The sequence below is a fragment of the Melanaphis sacchari genome, unplaced genomic scaffold (genome assembly GCF_002803265.2).
Source record: "Melanaphis sacchari strain LSU unplaced genomic scaffold, SCAv2.0 Contig42_pilon_pilon, whole genome shotgun sequence".
NCBI classification, from domain to species: domain Eukaryota; kingdom Metazoa; phylum Arthropoda; class Insecta; order Hemiptera; family Aphididae; genus Melanaphis; species Melanaphis sacchari.
Genome location: NW_020271275.1, coordinates 776,695 through 798,030, shown reverse-complemented (window position 1 = coordinate 798,030; position 21,336 = coordinate 776,695). Strand labels below are relative to the sequence as shown.

General features: G+C 28.4%; 4 protein-coding genes across 5 annotated transcripts in view; 2 read left to right on the top strand and 2 right to left on the bottom strand.

The window, feature by feature from the left end:
• Positions 1 to 39: 39 nt before the first annotated feature.
• On the top strand, positions 40 to 3,258 carry LOC112597522 (uridine diphosphate glucose pyrophosphatase-like). Its single transcript, XM_025343597.1, has 6 exons — positions 40 to 420; positions 502 to 609; positions 701 to 744; positions 2,046 to 2,110; positions 2,175 to 2,388; positions 2,981 to 3,258. Exons 2-6 carry the CDS (start codon positions 529 to 531, stop codon positions 3,216 to 3,218), a joined length of 642 nt encoding a protein of 213 aa, XP_025199382.1. The 5' UTR covers positions 40 to 420; positions 502 to 528; the 3' UTR covers positions 3,219 to 3,258.
• Positions 3,259 to 3,269: 11 nt separating this feature from the next.
• LOC112597520 (beclin-1-like protein) lies at positions 3,270 to 6,803 on the bottom strand. The gene is made up of 9 exons (XM_025343594.1): positions 6,677 to 6,803; positions 6,479 to 6,606; positions 6,245 to 6,402; positions 5,714 to 5,865; positions 5,592 to 5,646; positions 5,185 to 5,372; positions 4,775 to 5,048; positions 3,522 to 3,736; positions 3,270 to 3,440 (listed from the first exon to the last, which is right to left on the bottom strand). Exons 2-9 carry the CDS (start codon positions 6,588 to 6,590, stop codon positions 3,332 to 3,334), a joined length of 1,263 nt encoding a protein of 420 aa, XP_025199379.1. The 5' UTR covers positions 6,591 to 6,606; positions 6,677 to 6,803; the 3' UTR covers positions 3,270 to 3,331.
• Positions 6,804 to 6,976: 173 nt separating this feature from the next.
• On the top strand, positions 6,977 to 13,248 carry LOC112597519 (adhesion G protein-coupled receptor A3). The gene is made up of 16 exons (XM_025343593.1): positions 6,977 to 7,844; positions 7,923 to 7,991; positions 8,050 to 8,121; positions 8,196 to 8,267; positions 8,378 to 8,449; positions 8,520 to 8,736; positions 8,835 to 8,992; positions 9,143 to 9,279; positions 9,379 to 9,590; positions 9,664 to 9,816; positions 9,891 to 10,043; positions 10,123 to 10,272; positions 10,380 to 10,840; positions 10,913 to 11,104; positions 11,179 to 11,283; positions 11,508 to 13,248. Exons 1-16 carry the CDS (start codon positions 7,594 to 7,596, stop codon positions 12,940 to 12,942), a joined length of 3,909 nt encoding a protein of 1,302 aa, XP_025199378.1. The 5' UTR covers positions 6,977 to 7,593; the 3' UTR covers positions 12,943 to 13,248.
• Positions 13,249 to 16,574: 3,326 nt separating this feature from the next.
• Positions 16,575 to 21,336, bottom strand: part of LOC112597549 (fibroblast growth factor receptor homolog 1-like) — a 32,815-nt gene continuing 28,053 nt past the window's right edge. The window contains exons 9-17 of one of the 2 annotated variants that reach the window (XM_025343639.1): positions 20,875 to 21,066; positions 20,556 to 20,743; positions 19,721 to 19,859; positions 19,382 to 19,623; positions 19,011 to 19,242; positions 18,639 to 18,937; positions 18,249 to 18,442; positions 17,328 to 17,468; positions 16,575 to 16,981 (exon numbers count right to left, since the gene is read on the bottom strand). In XM_025343639.1, the coding sequence (XP_025199424.1) occupies positions 16,783 to 16,981; positions 17,328 to 17,468; positions 18,249 to 18,442; positions 18,639 to 18,937; positions 19,011 to 19,242; positions 19,382 to 19,623; positions 19,721 to 19,859; positions 20,556 to 20,743; positions 20,875 to 21,066 (1,826 nt within the window). In that variant the 3' untranslated portion in view covers positions 16,575 to 16,782. Of the gene's footprint in view, positions 16,982 to 17,327; positions 17,469 to 18,248; positions 18,443 to 18,638; positions 18,938 to 19,010; positions 19,243 to 19,381; positions 19,624 to 19,720; positions 19,860 to 20,096; positions 20,282 to 20,555; positions 20,744 to 20,874; positions 21,067 to 21,336 lie in introns of both variants that reach the window. The other variant, XM_025343640.1, reaches the window with a different exon arrangement.

Here is a 21,336-nt window from a genome sequence, read left to right as displayed (position 1 = left end):
TAACCCCATTGCGTCGACCTGCGAGTTGCAGCATTTGCACTTAGCGGCGAAAATGTCAAACATTACTACAAATACTTAAATCTCGATTACTCGTTTTATCATCGTCGATGTTCACTGCGTGATAACGGTTGACATGGACACACGATACGCGGTACCTATTGGCTATTATAATAACATAGTTTGTTATTTAATACGGTTTTGCGGTCTGCGATGACGGCTGATGTGCGACGGCTTGGGATTAGATCGATGAATTACACAGTTTCTCGTTAATTACGTTTCGTTCTCTATCCCAACGATTGGCGCGATTAGCAGTGGGTTGAGTTTGTTTTTTTTTTTTTTGTAAAATCACGACGTTCGTCCGACGCCTGAACGCCCTGAACTCGTCGTTACGTGGGAACTTGCCACTTGGATATTATTTAGGTATATCGTACTTACAATTCCGTCGTGTCGGCTTTCAGCGATTTAACAACATTATATTTATATTGTTTTTCATGTGCACAGATATTTTGAATCCTGTTTGAAATAACCATGAAGCCCATAACCGAGGTCAGGGTTGTTAAAACCACAGAATCGGCATTCATCAGACCGTTTTCATTAATATTTAAACAAGTACATATTATTAACATCTTAATCGTAGTATTTAATTATTTCATAAGTGTAGTTACGGAATAAAAGTACCTTATTGTATTTTTCTGTTTAGGGAGGAAATGAAATTAAATGGGACTTAATTGATAGCCATAATGGGTAAATATATTTTATATTATTAAAGCTAATAATGCATTATTTTATGGTTGTAATAACATTACTGTAAATATATTACCGATACGACAAACAATTTGATTAGAGTGCATTGATAAATGTATGAACAATAATTGTGTGTGTTAAATAATTTTTATAACGCACCAATAATAATCATATTTTGTTTATTATTGTGCAGTACGATATTAGACATTTTAGGCACTGTATTTCATAGAAAGTGTCACAATGTTTGTTTTCAAATTTAAGTCTATTCTTAAGAACCTATAGTTATTAATTATTAGTTTTCATAAATATCATTTTTTTTTTTTTTTTTTTAGTATGAATTATAAAACAGGTAGTACCTATTTGAAACATTCATAATGGTTAGACTAAGAATAGCCATTTTTATTTTTTAATATAAATACACTTTTCTATATGAACCACTATAGCTTAAATTAATTAAATTCAGCAAAAATGTATTAGACAAATTACTAACAGATTTAAATAAACATAGGTAGTCATTTAATTACACTACTAATTTTTATTTCCAAAATTAGAAGATAAAACCATTTTTCAATGTAATAGTTTTAATTATTATAATTATTCATAATAATAAATAATAAGTTCTAATATCTTACATCATACCATCTCGCTAATAATTTTGCTGTTTATTCTATTAGTTAAAAGATTCATTTAAGCATTATAAATATGAATTATTATATGAACAAAAAATATAAATGTTTGAAAATAAGTAAAATTGTGATTTTATGCATTACAATCTCATTCTAATGTTATTTATTTCATACCTATTACTTATACTTCTTTTATTTTATCAACATCACTTATTGCTTAATATGATATAGTAATTTTAATAAATTAACAATATTACATTAATATATTCTTATAACTGATATACGACTAAATTCTCTGAGCTCTATTGTCATTCTTTAAGATGATTAAGCTATTAAAAAGATAACTAGAGATAGTTTATTACTAACACATAATTTATAAATATAATAACTAAATCAGTAATATTATTATTATGATTTATAATTTTCACAAATTGGTTTTAATGCAATTAAAAAGACATTGAACACAATCAATAAATCCTCAATAGTCAATTGAATTAGATGAATGTATTATATTATTTATAAGACGAATGAAAAAGAAATATAATTTATAGATACATTTTTCAATAGCATGATGCTGTTTTATTTTAATGCCCAAAGTAAAATAAATAGAATAATATTAATTAACATCTTTAAATTATTATTATAACCTAGTTGGTTTTTTTGTTTTACCTGTAGAGTTTTTGTGATCATTTACAACAGGACCAGAAATACATTGGTGTGCGTTAAACAATTTAGACCCGGTAGCAATTCAACATTGATTAGTATATTATGATGTATTATTGATTGTGTATTATTTACTTGTAGGTGTCTATTATAAAAGTATACCAGAATGTGATAGGCCGAAAGATGGATACATTGACACTGTAAAGTATCCACCCAGTATTGGTTTGACTGTAGAATTTTGTGCTGGTATAGTTGACAAAAACAAAACTCTTGAAGAAATAGCTGTTGATGAAGTCCGAGAAGAATGTGGTTATGAAGTCAAAGTCTCAGATATGGAAAAAATCATCAGTTGTAGGTAATATCATTGTTCGAGAAATTGCAATGTCTTCTACTTAAAAAATTATGTATAGTATATTAATAGTACATAAATTGGTCATTTTAACACTACATCAAATATTATAGTTTTTTTCTTTACAAATAGATTGAGCATTAAGAAATAATTTAGTGTAAATAAACATTTTAACATAAATACATATTTATTTTTGTTTATTGAAGAGTGAATGTGATTTCGTATTTTAAGTAAAATATATTAACATCAAATGATCTTATATAAAGTTTATGTTTTTTAATAAAGTGTTGATAATTTTTCAATTGATATTCAACTACTTGTTCATTTTTTAAATGAATTAATAATATTATTATCAAATGCAGTACATAATTTAAAACTATACAATACAATGAATGTATACACTGCACTTAGTTTATTTTAAAGTTGTTCACGCAAACTTAAAACAAATACTAATAAATATTATTCGCATAATATTGATTTTCAAAATACTTCATTAAGGAAACTTGTTTTAAATGTAATCCATTAATATTTTATGTTATAATATTAGTTATACATTAAAAATAATGAGAATTTAAAAATTAATTATTTTTTTTTTTAGAGCTGCCTTGAGTACAGCTGGTTCAATTATGACATTTTTTTATACTGAAGTCACTGATCAAATGAAAATTTCTGAAGGAGGTGGTCTTGTGCATGAAGGAGAAGACATCGAAGTCGTGGAATATACTATACCACAAATTAGAGATATAATCACACAATCAGAAGTGTTAAATGGATCATCTAGTTTTCTTTTTGGCTTAATGTGGTTTTTGACTAACAAAATTGTTTTAAATAATTAAATTTCAATAAATTACACCATTAATTTAATATTTAATAAGTTATAAATTTATATAAAAATTACAAAATACAAATCATATTATTTTTTTCAAATTCATTATCAGCTTTCATTTATTTACATTTCATGGTTTATTTTAGCAGATACCCACCCTAAACCCCATTTTAAATTGGTAAGCATAAACTTTAGAGCTTTAGTCCAACCTTCTTCAGAATTCAATTGTATTCTATAATAAAAAAGTGTATTATTCAATATTTGTGCTCAATAATAATAGATAATATCAATAAAAGAGAGTTAATAAAGTTACCGGATGTTATATGTATTGCCAGTTGCTGAATCTTCTATTTTTCCTTTTTCCATTCTATATGGTAAATGGAATCCAGAATTACCTTTCTCGACTTCTTCTTTAAATTGTTGGAGACAATCTAAAAATGCCACCATAGCCAAATCAAATTTTGTATTCCATACAAAACGTATGCCACCTTGACCATATAGTGGTAATGTCTTTTTTTCACCTAAAACCTATGATATTAAAATTAGTTAATATTATGAATTTTTAATATATATATGACCTAACTGAATTATTAATAATAAAAATGTATACACATCTTTCAATAAAAAAAAACAATATTATTAAATGTCAAAAGATATAAAATACAAATTTCTCTAAGTTACTGCTCATCCTTGCTTTTTATTCTTAGTATTCTAAATCGACAAATTGTGATTTATTTAATTTATTAAATAAAAACTTTCTTCATACCTGCTAAGAAATTGTCTAATAACATAGTTTGTATGTTTGGGTAGAGAAATTGTCACTTTTCTTTTTTAATGTATCAGTGATATTGGAAAATACCATTTACTCTTAATACATATTGCTTTTTCAGTATTATCCAAAGGTATTCAATACTTTGAGTATTATATGTTGTCATGATATAAAATAAGTTGCATTTTATACTGGTGAAGATAATTTTAGATCAGTTATATATGAGGATTGCATACTGTATCAATGCCTTTTATTTAACAATAATTTTGTAAATTCTTAAAAAAGCTATATGCAACCATTTCTATGATAATATTTTTATTTCTAGCATAAATTATATTAGTATCTAAATAAATTATAAGAAATTAAGTACTAATATAAAGTTACTACAAATATAAATTGTTTAACTAATTTTCAATTCAATATTATGTCATTCTATAGTTTAAAATTGTATTAATTATAAAGTTAAATGATATTTATCTCTTATAATTTTGATTAAAAACAGCTAAATTTTAATACTACAGAATAGGTATAATTAATTTCATCTAATCAGTGCTAAAACTGTCAACTATTAATGACTAGAAGTTTAAGTGGTATGTAATTTTTTTAAGCATAGATATTTTAAGTTAAAGTACGCCCTCAATAATAATTTAACAATCAATATACTTTGTATCTTATCCAAAAAAATATTACCAATAAACGTTAATTTAATGTCTTGACTGGAAATTATTGTATTTTTGACTCCATATCAATTTCTAATTAGGTATATTAATCTTAGCAGAATATTAAAAATAACTTACTTCAACATAAGAATGATTTCCATAAGGTACAAGACGATATTTCTCAAATTTTAAATTCATATATCTAGCTAATGAGACTAATAGCAATGTGACTTGACCCCAGGCAGCATTTATTTCAGCCCAATCAACTGGAGCTGATGGCAATCTACCCAATCGTAATTTGTTAATGGTACCAAAATGACCATGATGCCATATGTGAAAGGTTGCGTTAAATACATTTGTTTTTCTTAACTTGGCCAATTGTGAAGTGGTATACATAATTTGACATTCGACACTATAACAAATGTTGTACATTTATATAAATTTGTAAAAATAAAATCTATTTTTAAATATTAAATAATAAAAATGTGTCAAATTATGCATCAATTTTCAAAATGCATAATATTATAATTAAATCATAAAAAACTAACCTTTTTTGTTTATCTTCTATGAGAATGCAATCCCTTCGATGTTTACTGTATTCTTTCCAATACCGCTCCTCTTCTTTAATTAATCTTTCTTTTTCTTTTTCTGCTTCCTTTATATCATTATCTAATGCATTTTCAGTTTCCTGCAGGTTTGCTAGTTCACTCATCAACTTTTTCTCTTCTTTTAACAACTGTAATAATATTAATATTAACTAATTAATATATACAGTTGAATATTAATTACAATAATTTTATGACAATTTATTATTTATTGACATAATTAAGTACCTTAAATCGCATTAAAAAATTTAGTACCTATAGTATTTTATTTTTTTGAAATTGTTCAGTAATACGTTTAGTTAATACTTTACTGTAAATCAAATAATAAAAAGTAAATTTTTGATACTCACATCTTCCAATTCTTTGTTCAGTGCATCCATGTCTTCTGGTTCTTCAGTGGAAAGTCTAAGTAATAAACATAATATTACCATTTAAAATCAATGGTCTAAATAACAATAAAAATGGTGCTAACTCTTTCAAATAATTGCTGTAGTCTGTATAGTCTGCTTCAGCTTGTTGAAGTTCCTCTTCCATCATGTCCATTAGTACATCAGTGCACTCATCACATAGTGGATGGTTTATCTTTGAATTTCCAGACACAATATCAAAGAGGTTGGCTGCCACCTACACAAATTAATGATATAATAATTGTACAAAATAACAAAAAAAAAAAAAAAAAACCTAATGGGGAATTTTAAATTGCTTTTTTGTAAAAATAATAGATCAATATCTGATTTAATTGAAATAATCTTCAAACTACTTTCAAGGCACTTATCGAAAAGGCAGACTAATTCTTACTTTTAGAGTAATTCATATTTGAATACATTTGTTTGCATTTGTAGATGAATAGCAAGAACTTAAATAATATATAATCGTGGAGGGCAAAATATTAAACTGACATGAGATTCATATTAATATCTACTAAAAGCCGCGATTTGGACACTTCAGACATAATTATTAAATATAATCAAACTACATATAGGTACTGCAATGTTTAACTAACTTTCATTTGATGGCTAAGAGTTGGTGTCTCCCCTTCGCCCAACAATGTAAAGCCATTGTTTCCACTAGAAGAATCATTCAAGTGAAAACCAGGTACCATATGATCAATGTGTTTGGCCTGAGACTCAAGATCAACTTCTGGACAAGTGACAATCGGGACTGTGAACAATAACAGCCATTAAACTCCATCTATTGTATCGTAATGAGATCAATTTTAATAAATCAAAATACTTACGTGACAATTCAGCAATGGTGTGTTCACTGATGGTGTTGAATGAACTGTCCAGCCGGATTGGTGTGAAACATCGCTGGCAAGCAAAACTAACGTTGACATTGGTATTGGACATTTCGGATTATAGTGACCTAAGGAATTTCAAATCATCACTCGTCGTGTAAGGAATAGAGGAGTGTTCAAGTACAAGAAACGGCGTACGTTATAATTATCAAACAAACAAACTAAGACTTCGATGTTCGATGGTCACTGTTTTGCGCACAAAATAAATAATATATATATTATATTAATATAGATGAGTTAATATGTTAATTATTAAATGATTAATAATCACATTATTTCATTTTGCTATGATAATAATTAATAACAAATAATAACGTTATCAGAATGATGATAAAAAAAAGTTTAAAAAACCACTACCTACTACAAAACAATACAATAATAATATGATAGTAGTACAAGGAACTATTGAATAATATATTTATTATTTTGAGGTGCGACCTTGAATTGTGAATAACAATGCCGATATCGCAATCGCGAGTAAAGTTGTAGTCGCCAGCGATCATAAGCGGTCATCATCACTGGATAGTGTCTGGCGCAGTGGCGTCTGTCGTCTAGATTTATGGTTGACAACGACACTTGTCTTGATAGCCGTGTAGCTGACGGGTCGACGGCCCGTCCATAGAAAAGATAACAAAGGTCGGTCAGCTGGTACGTTTTGAGGTTATATGTTCATTTGTTTGGAGAGGGAAGAAAATAAACATATAAATAACAATAATACACAACAGTTAACGTCTATATAGACATAGAGTAGACGATGAATGAAAACAAAAAATTGTAAACAAACCAAAAAATGCGTGAAGTTGATTGTTGAATATAGATATTGTAGATTGCTCTAGTAAAAATCGAAGACGAAAAGCGTGTAGTGAACCTTTTCAATATTTTCTGGGCTGGTTTATTAGTTTTGATTTTGTACCTAACGATTTAGTTTTGACGCGATGAAGGCGTCCGACGAGGACGAAGAGGAGGTGTTCTTGCGAACAGTTTCTGTGTAGACGGTGAATCGAAGTCAGTTGTATTGTATGTATTAGGAGGATTGCTGATAGTCAATTGTCGTCATGTACCCTAATTCATGGCTGTGGGCACTGTGTTTGCTGTTGATCGGTGCGGTAACAGCTCAGAAGACTACTGATGTGGTAACGATGACGTCTGTAGATGTTGCAGCATGTCCAGAACGGTGTGTCTGCCCAAAAAAACGGGTCGGCGACAAGTTCAGCAAAGTCAAATGTGGTGGGCTTGATAAGCCTGTCATGTATCTCAGTGAGATACCGCTGATTCAGCTGTCTAACTTTACTGGAGTCACATTCTTGTAAGTCAAGTAAACCAATGTGAACATTATTGATATTCTTTTACTTGAACATATAATATTGTGTGTGTTTACTTTTAGGGATCTGTCCAGCAATGTGATCGCAGCTCTACCCACAAACGCCATACCTATTCAAACATTACAAAAGCTGTAAGACTACTTTTGAATTTAATTTTATACTGTTTAACATAATCTATGTGTGTTACAGAGATCTAACCAAAAACCTAATTTCTATTATTCAAGATGGAGCATTTCGTGGTACACCAAATCTTAAAATATTGTGAGTTGTTTAACTTAGTGCTGTGTAATAAATGATGACGTTACTAATGATGTATTAAATATATTATATCATAGGACATTGACTGACAACAAACTTAGAAATATATCTCAAGGCATGTTTGAAGGGCTTTTCTCGTTAGAACAGTTGTAAGAAATTATGATTTATTAACTATAGTATTTAATATTTACTACTTTTTATGTTTCTGTCAAATAGTTTAAAAATATATAATTAATTGATTAGTACATTTATTTTACAGAAAAATAAACAAAAATATGATTGCTCAAATACCAGGCAATACATTTACATTTTTGATTCATCTCACTAGATTGTAAGTATTAAATATTTCATATTTATATTGAATATTACTTAACATTATTCTACATTTTGTTTGTTTTTAGAGATATATCAGATAACCCATTAGTTTGTGATTGTGAAATTTCTGGTTTTCTTGAGTGGGTAAAAAAAAAAGTAAAATTAGGACCAAAATCTGAATGCCATGAACCTGCTTCCTTGAAAGACACATCTATTAAAAATCTACGTCTTGATATGTTGAACTGTGTGCGCCCAAAATCAAATACACCTCCAGCAATTGAAATTTTACCTTACTCAAATCTTGTAATTTCTTATTTACTGTTGTTTGAAATATTGCTTATACAATTTCATATATTTATTTATTGTTTAAAATTAATCTTTACTTTTTTTTTTTTATAAAGGTTCTTTTTGAAGGAGATTCAATAGAACTATTATGTCGTGCTGTTGGTGCAGATGCTCTAGAAGGTATTATTTTAGCTTGGAACGTAAATTCATTTATTACTAATGATTCAATAGTTGTTATTGACGGAGATTTCGAAAACACTGGTTTGATTCAAAGGTTAGTACTTAGTACTGATATTTGCTATTTTTTATAAATTATAATAAATTTTACTATTTAATTTTTACAAGTTAAATTATATAAGCTTATAACTATAAAAAATATTTATAAATAGTATACTATAAAATTTTGATTGGTATTTTTTCACAGTAATTTGTCAATATCAAAACTTAATACAAATCATACTGGAAAGTATGAATGTAAATTGAATTCATCTAGTGGAATTAGAATTCAATCAATTTCACTAACTGTTATTTCAAATAAAACTAAATTCTGTGGAGTTGAAGGTGATTTATTAATAATCAATGTATTATTATCTTACATTTATATATATATATATATATATTTATAAAATTTAATAGAAAATTTTTTTTTAATAATTTTAGAGAGTAAAGACAATAAAGGAACATATTATTGGACCCGTACCATCTCAGATGTAATAACTGTTAAACAATGTCAAGCAAATGAAGAAGTTGAACCTTTGGCTAGAGGCACAGTCAGTAGACATTGTAATTTAAATGGTGTATGGGAAGTACCTGATACTCAAGACTGTCCTTATACAAGTCCAACCACTCGTATTTTTTATACACAATCAAAGGTATGACTATTTTGAGATATCAATAATATTAAAAATTATTTATTTCATTGCTCTTTTTTTTATTATTTTTTAGACAAATGTTACTCATAAAGATAGCTCAGAAACAGCTAGGCAATTATTTAATTACACAAGAGATCATTTTAATGAAATTAAAGATAATCTTGATGTTAGTTTTATTGCAGACATAGTAGATGACTATTTGGATGTAATACGCAATGAAAAATCGGTATTTAAATTTTATTTATATTTTAAATTTTTAAATGTGTATTATTAAATCTAACATGAATTTATGTTTATCAGTTAGCGCCAATTGTAGTAGATTTAATAAGTTTGATGGCTGAACTACCTAGAGAATTACTATTAGCTGCTCAAAAAAATGATAAATCCACCTCTAGACTTGTGAATGCTTTAGAATCTTCTTTAGAATTTACTTCAACAATAAATTCTCGATGGGTAAAATTAAAAATGATTTTTTTTAAATATAATAACAATTATAAATTTAAATTAGAATATATTTATATATTGATTTTAGACATCAGCTATAGCAATGGAACAGTTTATTATTTCAAAAGAAAATTTCAATGGCTTAATATGTATTTGGGGTCGAGACCAAGATTCTCCTACTACAATGAATTCATTGACATGTCATGTTTATAACAATGATAGCCTTTATCAAAACAAAGTAAATTAATATTGCATTTTTTCAAAAATTAATTATTCCAAATATATCCTATTTAATGCAAGTTTAAATCATCTAAATTAATTGTTATTTTTTTTTAATTTACTTAGATTATTGAAGCGTCAATAAAAGTACCAAATTCATTATTTATGAGTGACTCAAATAAAAATTTAGATAATAATGAAATAAAATTAGTATTCATAGTTTATGAAGATGGAAAAATGTTTCCTGAGCCAATGATAACAGCTGAAGACAATGTTACTTTATTGCCTACCGAAATAAAATCTTGCATATTAGTTACAAAATTAGTGGGTATTGAAATGGATGATGTACCAGAACCACTAATCTTAACATTACGCCAACCTGAAAATTATGATCATTATTTAACAATGAGACCTAGCCCATCATGGTGGAATCCTTTATCGGGATTATGGGATATAAATCCAAACACCAGTTGTCAGCTGGCACGCATTACTGGTGGCATGTTGGAATACACATGTAATAAATTTGGTTATTTTGCATTGACCATGAGCCCAACACTGGTGCATAATATTTTTCCTCCAACAAATATGTATGATGATGATATTCATTGTTTTAAATCTTATAGATATATTATGTTAATTTACTTAATGTAATGTTTCAGAACTGTTAAAAAAAAAACAAAATTATTTGCACATGCATCAATTTACATTGGCACTTTTGCAGGAAGTACATTTCTTTTATTTTCAGTCACTCTCTTTGTAGTACTCAATAACAGCATACAAATGGCTAAAAAGTTGAAGCATTCTCTTCCCAATACTTGGTTTGCAATGGCTATGTTTTATTTAATCTATTGGTTAGTAAAACACAAATAAAAAGTAAATAATTGAAATGTCTTTAATACTTTATATTTTATTTTAATGAAATTAGTAATGGTATTCATCGGACTGAAAATCCTAGAACTTGCCAAATAATAGGATTACTGATTCAATTTTTCAGTTTAGCTCCATTGTTTTGGATGACAGTGACTATTAGGTAAGTTATTAATTTATTATATTTAATAAATTATAGTATTATTTATTCAATTAAAAAAAAAAAAAAAATCTTGTCCATTTATGTTTAATTTTATAAAAACCCATCTAATAATATTCATTAATATAAAGAGGTGTTTATGAGTATTAGATAATAGATTTATAACACCTTCTAAAAGCTAGTTGTATGCTTTAAATAATTTTCCTTTTACTTTTTTTTTCTTTTAGAGTTTTGTGTAAACGTGTACATAAACCATTCCTTCCTGCTGGCACACCATCTGATGACGGCGGAGGTATGAATATTCCACATGAAGATGTTGTGATCAAAAAGCCTTTACTGGGTATATATATGGTTGGGTGGGGCATACCGATGTTATTGTGTGGAATGTCTAGTGCTGTCAATTTGCCTGGTTATGGAGGTCATGAAGGAGATTATTGTTTCTTAAAACCGGGTCCTGCTTTTGGTTTTATTCTCAGTGTAGCTTTAGTGGTTATTATCGGTATTTTCTTCCTCAGTTTAATTGTTTCTTGTGTTGCCAACAATCTCGACTCCAACGTACAACTTTCAGAAGGTACACAAGCCACTGATTTAGAACTATTAGACCAGACAAATAGCATGGTTGAACACAATAGTTGTCGCAGCCTCACAACTCCATCAAGCAAAGTAGAAGACCCCGAACAGTCTCCAGTTATCCAACTACGATTTTTTAATGGAACTCTATTGGGATATTTAATGACAGTTTCAATGACTTATTTTAATGTAGCAGTCATGCACAGTCCCAAAATACAACTATGGTTAGGTGTATGGTTTGCTTGTTTCAATATATTTCAAAACTTTTTAATAATGTGGTTTTACATATTTGTAAGAAACGATGTTCAAAATGCATTTGCAGAACTCAAAGAACATCGATGGGGAAGAAAAAAAGTTGTAGATTCAGTCCGTGCTCCATCTATTAGGACTGATAGTTTTCAATCTGTGAGACCAAAGTCTAATAGTGAAGTGGTATCATTGCAATCCTTTAGATCACCTCAATTACAACTTGTAATGATGAGAAATCAATTAAATGCTGAACGTCAAATTGATTATTATAATCCACATCAAATAACTGTAGCAAAACGTTTTTTCAAAAAACAACGGAGAAAACAAAATAATTTACCTCGACGTCCGCCACTGACTTCACCAGAGTTAACAGACAATGGTGCTTACTACTGTCAAAATGGTAAAACCAATAATCTACGGCTCGAACTAAAACAGAATGGTGTGTTCTCAGACAGTGCCATTACTGACCACGAGTATGTTGAAGTAGATGGCCGTACACAATACCAACATAAATATATGCAGCCTAGAGATTACTCTACTGAAGAATTTGTAACCAGCCAAATGAGTGGTGCTAGTTGTGAAGGTATTTCAGACAGTGTCACCGATTGTGGACGGAACATTAGTGAAAAAGAAGCTTGCAGCAGTCCACATGTGATAGTGTCCGACTGTTCTAGTGCAAATCCATTGAATCACACTTACGAAACAATTACACCAAAAAAAGAGAGATGGACAGATGTCAACAAAAGAAAAAAGGACACAAGAAAATCTCATAAGGCATCTGGCTATACACTTACTAGAACTAACAAATCAGATAGCGATGAAAACGATGAGACTTGTGTTTAGAAAAAATATCCTTGTGACTGAGTTTATGAAACTGATAGTCTAATGTATATACATCATGTTGTAATAATTAGACTGGTATTTTTTCAGAGTTGAAGTATTAAAATATTTTGTATTAATTTTTTTTTTTTTTATTATTAGCTAGATTAGTTCTAAATAGTAATAATTTATATGAAAATCAATATTGATTTATTACTAATAGTATTGTTTTTTACCCAAGTACTTCCAGTGTAGTGATATATATTTCTATGGTATAACTAATTATGGTATATTCTTGTATTTAAATGAAAATTAATCTTAGTTGAAAAATGTGTGATTTATATAACAAATTAGTAATAAAATTATCCCATCGATACCCTTAAAATGAATTTAATTGTAGATGATTTTGTTTCTTATTTATTTCTACATTTTAGTTGGAACTTGAATTAAATACTGACACATTTTATTTCATTCTATAGTATTTTTAGTTATTTATTTTTTTTTTTTTAGTTACTATAATTATAAAATGTTTAATAAGTCTAATGTTTATTTGAGTTGTAATTAATTTTAATTTTGTACCTAGTATTTACAGGTAATCCAGCTGTACTACTGCCATTTTTTGTTTGTTTTTTCTTAAGTTGGTATAATAAATAACTTAATTATGTATACAGTATTAAATTAATAGTACATAATAACTATTATTTTATACAATTTATTTTTATTTTTATAATATACACATTATAAATTAGCTGTAGTTTGTTTAAGTTACACCATTGTATACGATATAATCTTAATTATGTATCAACAATTATTATAAGTAAACTGAACTGGTCAAGTTTAAAAATTTTATAATTTTCTATAAAATGTATTATATATATAATATATATGATACATAAAAGTCTTTAAAATTCCATGTATTTTAATTTATTTATTATTAATTGCAGCTCAATAAAACCGAAATATAAGTATTACAATTTAGAAAAAACTTGATCAGTATTCTATTTATGTGTATACCAATTATTTAATTGTGCTTAGTTAATTAATAAGTATTATATTTTTTAAATAAATATTGAAATGTTTTCTACTTAATATATGCTATATACTATTGTTTTTTTTTACTTTTTTATTATTTATGTAAAATATATGTTAAAAATAAGTATTTGAATTAAAATATGGATTTTATTTATTATACCTTCAATGATAGAGATTCATTTTAATTATTTCAGTTTAATATTTAAAATACAAGTTAGTCTCCTTCATAAAAATAATAAATATTGGTTTTGCTACACAAATAAAAATTTTGATCTTACCTTCAATCTATACAGAGTATTTTTTTTAAATGCATTGCTGGTACCTACATGAAGATGATGATAAAATTTACACTTATTTCGATTAAACTGTGTAAATATTTTATGTATTTATATTTTAAACCATACGAACCATTATTTTTTATAAACTGTGGTAATGTAAATTTTGTTGTATACCCCAACTGAAATTGCAAACTGCTCAAGATGGAGATAATATAAAAACGGATTTGATTAAGCCCAAACCATAAACAGCTATAGCTACGAGTTTGGCATTATACTATGACACCATTGACACCTGCAGATTATTATATTATGTTATTAAAAGTTGTAGATTTCACACTTACTCTACTGGGACTAACACTATAGTTTATAGTAGAAGATTTTTATTAATGAATAGTTATTAGACAAAGTCACTAAGTAATACTTATATTATATCAATACAATAGTAGTTATATTAGTCATTAAGACCAATTTAGAAAATATATCTTGCCAAGAATTCATGGAAAAATATTTTAAAAAACAAATATTTTCATTTTGTAATGGATTCAGTAAAATATCGTTAAGGTTTATATTCATCTTCATGCATTTACATGAAACATAGTCCATAGGTACATCCAAAATCAAGAAAGCAAACATAATTGTTAATCACAAAATTAATCGTAATTATGTTCAAAAGTATTAGATTTTAACATGTACCATTTTTTTTTTTTAAATTAATATAGGTACCATATTTCTTATATTATTCTTTTCTTTCAATAAGCATACCTATATGTTTTATAATAAAGTTACATTTTTATATAAGCATTTTAAATTAAAATATTTACTTTACAATATAAAACCTATTCACATTATTCTCTTACGTGGTAAGTCGCCAAGTCTGTATTTATCTCAATATCGTAACTTTTATAAATTAAATAAATATCAAGTATAATATTAATAGTATCTTTAAGAATAGAAACTAACAATCCATTTTCATGCAGCTTCGCTTTTTGTATAGTTAAGTACCTACAAGCATTTATCATCGAATTAAAATTTAAAGTTTTAATTTAAATATAATTAATGTATTACAATAACAATTAATCTTAGAACAATAGTTGTTATATTTAATGTACTCGTAAGCGAATTTCGTCTATAATACATTTCAATTAAAAGGTCCTTGAATTAATGAGAAATTTCCAATCTGTAACTTAAAAGTTTGTAAAATATATATTTGTATTAAATAAATTATAATAAACTTTAAATGGTTACATAGGTAATATTTTCATGTATCTTTATATTTACTTACTTAACACATTTTAATGTTATTTAGTAATATAATGTTAAATGATTAGTATATAAATACTATTTTAACGATAGTAGTATTGTAGCTTTTACTTCAAAGCTAAAAAATACTTTTCTGATATATTATAATATTATTAAATATATTATAAATAAAAATAATTTACAATTATAGTTTATCTTATTACATAATAACATATTATGTTACACAAATAATAATCTATACTATATTACCTCAATCGAAAAATACAAATAAAAATGAGATTGGTGGCAGATACGATTAAGCATTTGCATTACAAACATTTGAGAAATAATGCAGAAGGCGGGCTACCACGTTTGAAATCGACTGGTATTTTCAATAATAGTACAATAACAACTTAAGAGTTAAGACTTATCGGATAATATTATTTTATGTACAAAAGTAAACAAATAAAAAAAATAAAAATGTCACAATAATATTTACCGTTATTGCGATAAATTAGGTAGGTAATTAAAATAAATTTTATGAACCATATATATATACGCGTGGTTGAGAAAATACGCAATTATATGACATACTATACAGCAGTTTGGCGGTATATGCCTTCACTTGACTAGAAGTCTCTTATGATCGAATTAAAATTATTATGTTTAATGTTTGTTTAATGAATATAATTACGGTTATATATATTATATAAATTAAAATAAATACAATATAATTGATAAATTTTATTATACAAAAATAGGGACATTTCCAATCTGCAGAAATATCATTAATATACTATAGGTATCCCCGCATCTATAACACACGGAAATAATTGTCATTATTAAGTCTTGATTCCATACTATATATTCAGTCTTGTCGCGCCGCGCGCCGTTCGCTCCAATTGCATACCGTCCAATTTTATTTTATTTTTTAATTTTCCATCCGGTTTAAACACAAACAAAAACATATGCGATAATATTTAACGATAAAACAAAACTAAGTATTTTACAAACAATTAAATAATTAAAACCAATAACACAATAATTCGTTTTACGCAAAAATTATTTACAATTTATGTGTGTGGCGTGTCAATTAGGTATATTAATTATAGTACCTAATCATAAATAATGTTGTATATGTAGGTATTCGTCATAAACATCTTGCAATAAAAATGTGTGAAAATCCACGAATCTCACGTCATATTAGTCATAACATATAATACAACACAGAAGTTATAGAAAATACTGATGCGGCTCTCGTTCTGAGCTAAAGGAAACCGTCGTCCGCCGGACGTACGGGGAAATAAACGTGAAATCACACGGCGAAATTGACTAGGTCGTTTCCATCGAACGATTCTTGACTGGTAGGCGGTGTGTCTAGCTGCGGAAGCCCGAAGTCCACGTACTCCTGGTTGGCCGTCACCGACAGTATCTGATCGAGACTCTCCACCAGCTCATCGAACATGGGCCTCTCGTTCGGATGGTAACTCCAACAGTCTCGCATAATCATGTATCTGAAGAAGAAGCACGTGACGATCACACGTTAATTAATAGGTACTGATCTCTACCGCGGAATTAAATATTTGCGCGCGTATAATAATTATTATTGGAATAGCATGTGTAAGATGTAAGACAAAGCGATGTCGATATCTCCGTCGGAAATGTTCGACACTGATATCGTTTTAAAATTAATCGATTGCACACATCGTAGCGTAAATCCTAGGATTTGTGAATTTAATTTTTTGCTCGACGATTAAAAAATATTTCTTTGGAAACAAATCGAATTTGAGCTCGATAACTCGACGTTTTCAATATTTATAATAATGCCTAAAAAAAAAAAAAAAAAATGTGCAAACTTACATTTCCAGAGAACAGCAAGACGGTTTTTCCATACGATGTCCGCTCTGTAGAAGATTAAACAACTGTTCCATGTTGGGTACCGAAGGATAAGGCGTACCTCCCAATGTCATTATTTCCCACAACAAAACTCCGTAAGACCATCTATATTTTGAACAAAAGCAAAAAAAAAAAAAATCATTTCATGTTTAGATTAATCGTTACACATTATCGTTTATATAATTTTATTAATAATCGTGTACGCCGCGTTAACATAATAAAATATCAAATCTATGGTCTTATAAATGTGCGCAATCTTAGAATGATTCAAAAATCATAATGTTATACGTTTATACTATGACTTTTCCGTTATAATTTATGAACTATAAAATTAGTAGTACTAATAATTTATACTTATAGATACATATTTATTGTTTATTTAAATTTTATGAATTTAGATTTTAGATGGAAAAAAAATTAAGCTTATTATTCAATTTACTTACGACCTGTTTATAAATATATGTATTAGAATTTTTATTTAAATACTGTACTTACACAAAAATACTTATATATATTTTATATTGGAGATGGAGATATGTACAATTTTAATCGGTTACTATATTAGCATGTTATTGTTATTTATTATTCGTATAACATAATATACTAATGTTATATTTATTATATTTTTTTTTTTTTTTTTGAAAAATTAAATCTAAATTTGTAAAAAATAATGTTTATTAATATTGAAACAATTTTGGTTATTGTGCACTGATTATTGTCAAATTGCTTCATAAACATTAAAAAATTGTATCTTATAGCTTGATATCAATGATTTCACTTTTAGTTAATTATTTTAGTAACAATAAGGGATTTTAAGTCTTGGCGATATGAAAATTCATTAAGTATTAATAAGATTTTTTTTTTTCAAATGTAATTTTAACTTACACATCCGACTGGTTTGTGTACACTCTATGGAAAAGAGCTTCCGGTGCCATCCATTTCACCGGGAGTCTTCCATCGGTAGTTTTTCTATAATATTCTTGATTTTGAATATCTCTAGCTAAACCAAAGTCTGCAATTTTCATTACAAAGTCTTCACTTACTAAGACATTTCTTGCTGCCAAATCTCTGTGAATACACTACATGACAAATAAAAAAAAATTGTTGTTAGATAACATTAAATATATTATACAATATCTAAGTAAGTATACTCATTACACACATTTTTATTATGTAGGTACTTCAATTAAAAAAAAAATAATATTTCTATGTTTTATATCTTCTAGGATAAGGATACTATTTATAACCGACAATTAGTTTAAAAGTAATGCTCACCTTCCTAGACGCCAAATACTCCATTCCTCTGGCAACTTGATATGCAAACGAAACTAAATCCTTTTGCGTTAAGGTATCTTTGAGGTTTGATCCTATAGCCGGTTCATAACCTGAAGATGGCCTATGCTGTCTTAAGAAATCTCTGAGATTACCGTGTAATGCGAATTCCACTAACACATACAAAGGTCCGTCTTGTGTGCAACATCCCAATAAGTTTATGATGTTCACATGTTTACCGATCATCTTCATCATCTCCATTTCCGATACTAAATCCATCATTTCGGTATCAGTGTGTCCGTCTGCGTTAATTATAAATTAAATATTTTATATTTTAAATATGTACCGGGAAATTGAACGTTAAAAAAAAATTACCTTTTAACATTTTTACCGCCACCGTACTTATTACATTTTCGCACAAAATGCCATCGGCTTCGCCACGTAAAACTTTACCGAATGCACCTTCGCCAAGAGTTTTACCTAATGATAGATTCTCTCTCGAAAATTCCCAACAAGGATCGAGAGGCAACTCGTATTCGGACATGCACACCTGGTCTAATTTTGTGTATTTACTTTTTTGTTTTTCAATTTTAACTACGGGCATCAACTGAAATATATAATAAATTTGACGTTCTATTATTATACACGATTTATTTAAATATATCATAATATTTTAATGATGGAAATAAAATAATATATTTGTACGACATACGTATGTAATATAATGAGTATAAAATTCAACTCACCAATGGTTCACTGGCATCGGCCATTTGTTGTTTTTCGATGATTATTTTCTTGGTCCATTGAGTGATCATTGCGTTCCTAGCCGATTCTCTGGCCACCAGCTCCTTCAACTTCTCCCTCTTCCTCTGACTGCACACTAGCATTATAATGCACACGAAAATGACTAGTACGAAACTAATGCCTAGAGCAGCTAATTGGTACGTTTGTAATTGAAAAGCTTTGATTTTTATCGGATCTTCCAATTCTAAAATATTATCATCACATACTTGATTATATATTTACAATGAACCAGTGTATATATTATTAAACAGATAACATTTTGATTTCTTCGGATAACTTACCGTCAACTACTTTTAAATAGGCACTGGCATAGCTCATACCCAAACTATTACCGGCCACACACGTATACCATCCTTCGTCCAAATGCGTTACGTTAGACAGTTGCAACAATTCCGGGTTGCCTTCGCTGGGAGCGCCGTTCTATAATAGACGCGAGAAGTCAGATACGCGATTCATTTACACAATTATTAAAAATACATGACATGTTTTAGGAAAATATTTTATTGCATTATGTTTTCTAAGTCCCGGCAAATCGAACAAAGCGAAAATATCAAACACCATTACTCGTCATTGCGAATGATCGTATATTATAATTTAAAAGCGTATAAAGCGTGTTAGTTAACCGAAAAGCTCAATTTTGTTGATTCCCAAGCGTACCTCGACCTTCACCATTGTTGTTAAGTTTAAGTTTTCAGTGTTCTCCACCGTGATTTCCCCAATATACCATCCGATGTACGGATGCAAATCCGACAACACCTTGCACGCCAAAACACCAGAACCACCCAACACCAAAGTAAGGTTGTGAGGTGCTTCCGTAAACACCGGACGATGGTGCAACCGCTCTAAAATAATAAAAAGAAAAATTACAGGTAAACACGTTTTACAACTTTGTGCACGTCACTTGTTTTACACGATCATTATTACAAATGTAGCTTCCATCCCAAAAAAAAAAAAAAACACCAAAATAGCACGTTCCGAGGTAATATATAATATGTATATTTTATATATATTTCTATTTATATGTACATATAATTAATCGTAATAAATAAGCCCCAAAACCACGCGCAAATACCACCATAGCATGCCACCGATTTCCAAAAGTTTGGTTTTCGGTACCTGTATGACATTGCCGTTTTCAAGATTTGTTTCGTTGACGTTCCCGACACTGGCGTTATGATAGAACCATCGCATATACGGTTCGAGATCGGCTAACGGAGTACATTCAAACGATACATTGGTGTGTACCAGTGTGGTGACGTTATGAGGCTGCCCTTCTTTAATGTAGGGCTTATGCGGAAATCGTTCTGTTTTTATTTTGGGGTTGATTTCGTAAAATTAGTTTTAATATTTCGTATATTTTTTTTTTCCAAATCAGTTTAATATTATCATTTACTAAACGATAATTACTATATACGACGATCGTCGCTATGCTTACCTATTATTTCGACCTTATAAGTGAAATCTATGCATCCATTCTCGTTGCTCACTTTGCACGTGTAATTACCGGAATCTGTCGTTACCAAATCTTCCAGTATGATGGCCCATTGTGTATACCTAGCTATACCCAGTTGGCGTTGAGGTGGCGTGACGCCGTCTTTGTACCATGTTACGTTCGGTAAAGGATTACCTGTAAACACGATGCAATTATTAGACGATCGTTGTATTATAATGCAAAACAATGTAAAATATATACACCGTACATTTTAAATAAAACAACTTCAATTCAAATTTAATTAATTAGTATTGGACAGTTTTAGTTTTCAACAACTATTATTAGTAGGGTTAGGATGTTTATGACTTTTGCATATTTTTTCTTTTAGTCGTACACATTACAAACCCAATAATAAATTCGTTTTATATGGCATAGAATCAGATATATTCAATTTTATTTTGCATA